The sequence below is a fragment of the Formica exsecta genome, unplaced genomic scaffold (genome assembly GCF_003651465.1).
Source record: "Formica exsecta isolate Colony F162 unplaced genomic scaffold, ASM365146v1 scaffold277, whole genome shotgun sequence".
Taxonomy (NCBI): domain Eukaryota; kingdom Metazoa; phylum Arthropoda; class Insecta; order Hymenoptera; family Formicidae; genus Formica; species Formica exsecta.
The window spans coordinates 63,978-68,333 of NW_021850032.1; the positions used below are offsets into that span (position 1 = coordinate 63,978).

General features: G+C 36.5%; 1 protein-coding gene across 1 annotated transcript; it reads right to left on the reverse strand.

Moving 5' to 3' along the window:
• Positions 1–906: 906 nt before the first annotated feature.
• Positions 907–2,277, reverse strand: LOC115237128. The gene is made up of 3 exons (XM_029809983.1): positions 1,946–2,277; positions 1,725–1,902; positions 907–1,527 (listed from the first exon to the last, which is right to left on the reverse strand). The coding sequence occupies exons 1-3, from the start codon at positions 2,275–2,277 to the stop codon at positions 907–909; spliced, it is 1,131 nt and encodes a 376-aa protein (XP_029665843.1).
• Between the last annotated feature and the right edge of the window lie 2,079 nt (positions 2,278–4,356).

Sequence of the window (4,356 nt, forward strand, 5' to 3'; positions counted from 1 at the left end):
TCTTCCTCCTCTTCCTCACTGAATTGCTGGGACCACGCTTCGGTATTGATACTTGTTGTTTTGTCATTCTGCTGACTGATGTTTTCTTCATTGAAGATCACGTCCCTCGATATGGTTATTTTGTCTGTTTCAGGATCCCACAGTTGGTAATTTGTTGATTCGGCTTGGTACCCGACCAAAATTAACTTTCTTGCCTTCTTGTCCATTTTTTTTTTGAAACTGTTTGTCAATGTGCGTATAAGCCTCAGATCCGAAAATCTTCATATGTGATAGTTCTGGTTTCTTCTCATTCCACGCCTCGAAGGGGGTGATTGTCTTTCCTGCTTTAAGCGGTGTGATTTAATATGTACACTGCCGCGTTTATCGCTTCAGCCCATAGTCTTACTGGTAGAGTCTTAGCTTGTAACATTGTTCTTGCACTTTCGACTATTGTTCTGTTTTCACGTTCAGCCTTTCCATTCTACTGTGGTGTGTATGGTGCAGTGCTTTCTAGTTTGATGCCTCGCTCTTTTATGTAATTTCTCACTTCATAGTTTGCATATTCTCTGCCATTGTCCGCGCGCAGAGTCTTGATACTGTGTCCATATCTGTTGCTCACTAATCTATCAAACTCTTTTAGTTTCTCGCACACGTCTGACTTGTGTTTGATGAAGTACACAGTTCTATAGTCTGTTGCTTCATCGATGAATAGTAAATAATATTTGACTCCTCCAAGAGACATTTCTGAAAATAGACCGCTTACATCTGTGTGCACTAGCTCTCCTGGTTTCCAGCACTTTTCTTCGGATATTTTTTGTCAAATTTGAGTCTGTGGGCTTTTCCATATTGGCATGCTTCACAAAAGAAGTTTTGCTTGTTTGTCACTTTTATGCCCTTCACTGCACCACTTTCTAGCACTGTTCTTAATTATCCGATGTTTATGTGTCTTAGTCTTTCATGCCACTGGCGCAAGTTCGTGGCAGACATATTCGCTTCATTGCCACTGTTTTGTGCGTTCACTTTGAAGAACAGCTTGTATATGTCGTTCGATTGCTTGTGACCTACTGCTTGTATTTTGCCCCTTTTCATTAGCACTACACTTTGTTTGTCGAAGATAACATTGTAGCCTTTCCTTGCACAGGCTCCCACAGAAAACAGATTCTTTTTAATGTCTGGTACTAGAAGCACGTCTTCTATTCGTGCTTGTTGCCATTTACCGTTTACTAATTTGTCTATGATTACTGTGCCACTGCCGGTGACTTTGCACTGTCCACTATTTCCTAATGACACTAGTTCACCTGCCAAAGGTGTTAGGTCGGTAAGCCATTCGCGTCGGTAAGTCATGTGGCGTGACGCTCCACTGTCGGTTATCCAAGTATCTTCCGAGTTCATGGATTTCAATTCCTGTATGGCTTCACTAGATGGCGGCACCTCCCACTTATTATTTTTCATACTCGGCACTGTGGCAACGAAAGCATTGTTTTCTCTGTCGTTGTCTGTGTCCTTTTCTTTGTCCCTTTTCTTTTTGTAGCAAGGGCAAAATGTCCTCTTTTTTACAATAATAACACTCTTGTTGAGATTTATTGCGTTGATCTGACTGTCTATAATTTTTCCTGTCCTTATTACCACGAGGATCACGGTTTTTTTTTGTCGTTGGTACTCACTGCTGAAAATGCACTTGTTGTCTCACTTTCAATAGTTAGTCTGCATTCTTCCTATATCAGTCTTTCCAGCAATGCTCCGACCCGTTGCTCTTCCACTGGTACGCTATCCCACGCTGTTGCAAGTGTACTGTATTTTGCTGGTAGTGAGCCTAGTATTTTGGCCATTATATCGACTTCCGTTATGTCTTGACCCGCATCCTTCAATTGACTAGCGAGATTTTGTAATAATTGTTTTTGTAATAAAATTGTTTGATACATGCTGTATCACAGAGTCTTCTGACTTCATCCGGTATTCGTGATACCTTTGCAACAGTAGTAATCTATTCGATGCTGACTTTTGTTCGTAGATTCCTGTCAAGGTCATCCACATGTCCCTTGCTGTAGAACAGGTGATTAGCCCTCGCAATTGTTTCCTTTCAATTGCTGTTGAGATCAGGCTCATTGCCTTTGAGTTATCCTTGACCCACACCTTCACCGCCGCGTCCGCTGCTCCACCGGCCGGTCTTATCCGCGTGCCGTCCACTAAGTCTTCAAGCCCATGTGCCATCAGTAGTTGCTTCACTTTAAATTTCCAGGTTTGGAAGTCTGATCCATCAAACTTGGTAATTCCCCTGCCAAGTATCTCCATCGCCATTATGGCCACCAGCACGTGTTTCTTTCTTCCGGTCTCAAAGCTCGTACAGAAAACTGCACTCGCTCGTCACTCGCGATCAATGCCTTTTTTTTTTGTTAATCGCAGACTGCTGGGCCCATAATCTGTTGAGGGCTTTATATGGAAGCGTGATTCTGATCGAGGACGAACAATCGGGAACGAAGTATTATGCGAGCAACTGACTGACTTTATTTCACGGCGGTCTTTGTACAAGTGTGCGGGAATCCCGCGTACATCACCGGTTCGTGCTTAGCGCCTGCGCTTCGATCTTTTGCGTGGTTTCTAGAGCTTTCTAGAGCATGTCTTATTTCCGCTACTGTGACGATCGACTACGCATGTTTTCTTCCGCCTTTCTTACTCGCTCGCTCATCACATGAAGCATTTGTAAACAATGTTTAACATATAATATAATAAGGCAAATTGGTATCAAAAAATATATAGTTGTTTTTAAAGTAAAATATATAATTTTTATGCAATATACAATTATATACACTAGAACATTACAAACATGTGCTATGCGCGTGCCATTTATCATGCTATATTTGATTTTTTGCTTTCTCATATAGGAAGCTTTGTTTTGGTGACAAAATTTTTTTTCGAGTTTTCTATGCCAATGTGTTTAGAATGTTCTAAAACGTCAAAAATTATATTCTTAAAAAATGTCTGTATGTATGTATGTATGTGTATATGTGTGTATGTGTGTACGCAATATATTGTACAACCTCTAACTTCCGCAATTTTTGAGATATCAGGATATTTTTTTTACATGGATAGAGTATCGTTAAAGGATGGTTGGTATTGAATTTAGTGAGAATCGATGAAAATGTTCATTTTTTATAAAATTTTTAATTTTTTGAGAAATGTCTGTACACGTTGTAACTTTCGCAAATTTTGAGATATTAGGTTAATTTTTTTTACATGGATAGAGTATTATTAAAGGATGTTTCATATTTAATTTAGTGAGGAACGGTGAAAGACTTCATTTTTTATAAAATTTTGAATTTTTTGAGAAAAGTCTATTCACGTCTCAACTTTTGCAAACTTTAAGGTATCGAGTTAAATCTTTTTATATGAATAGAGTATCATTAGTTGGTATTGAATTTGCTTTTTCTATAAGGAAGCTAAAATTGAAAAACTCGCTTGCTTTAAGGAGTTTAAGCTTTGTGAGCGAAATAAAATTCCTCTATGAGAAAGCAATGTGCAAATTTTTATATAAACTCGTAAAAGCAATATACAGTTAATAAAAAATAAAAAAATTTAAAGCAATTTATTCAAAACAATTTATTAACATGTTAAAATAAAAAGCATTCTTTTATTAATATAAATTTACATATACACAAGCATGCATGTGCATACTTATGTACACATAACACACGCTCACACGCATATACACATATATCCACATATGCATGTATACACAAATAACTATAATGTAATCATTCTGTCTCGGACATCCATGCATGTGCAACATTTGCCTTCTGTACAACATGAGTGACTCACTCAAGTTCGGTATATTTGTATATTACCATCAGTTGTTTTTTTAATGTTCCTCTATGAGAAAGCAATGTGCAAATTTTTAATTTTTTAAAATATATTGTATGCAAATACATTAATATATGGTATATCATTTTACACTTTATAATAGCCAATATGTTTTATAATAGTCAATATATTTTTAATTTATATTGATATAAAATAATAAAATAATAATATATTCATATTCTGTATATTTGTATATTACCATCAGTTGTTTTTTTAATGTAGTATATTTTATCGGACAGTCTCTTTCTGTCTTGAAATTCCATTATATAATATTTACCTTCTGAAAACATGGGTGACTTACTCTTGTTCTGCGTATTATTATTATTACATTTTTGATATAATATATTGCATATACTTTGTAATTGCTCTGAAGATGGTCCAAAAAAAAGGATCGAAACGTACGCTTTTTGTGATTGCGTCTATCATTTAGTTAAAATATTAAATGTAATTTGATTATAATAAAACATATGCGCACAAATTACCGCGCTGGCTCTTGATTGTCTTTTGTCTCCTTCATAT

Excerpts from the sequence above, each read along its gene's own strand:
- LOC115237128 (XM_029809983.1), bottom strand. The coding sequence starts at position 2,277 with ATGGCGATGGAGATACTTGGCAGGGGAATTACCAAGTTTGATGGATCA. Across the intron at positions 1,903-1,945 it reads AGATTACTACTGTTGCAAAG|CATGTATCAAACAATTTTAT; the intron begins GTATCACGAATA and ends TCTGTGATACAG. Across the intron at positions 1,528-1,724 it reads TACCAGTGGAAGAGCAACGG|AGGACATTTTGCCCTTGCTA; the intron begins GTCGGAGCATTG and ends ATTGTAAAAAAG.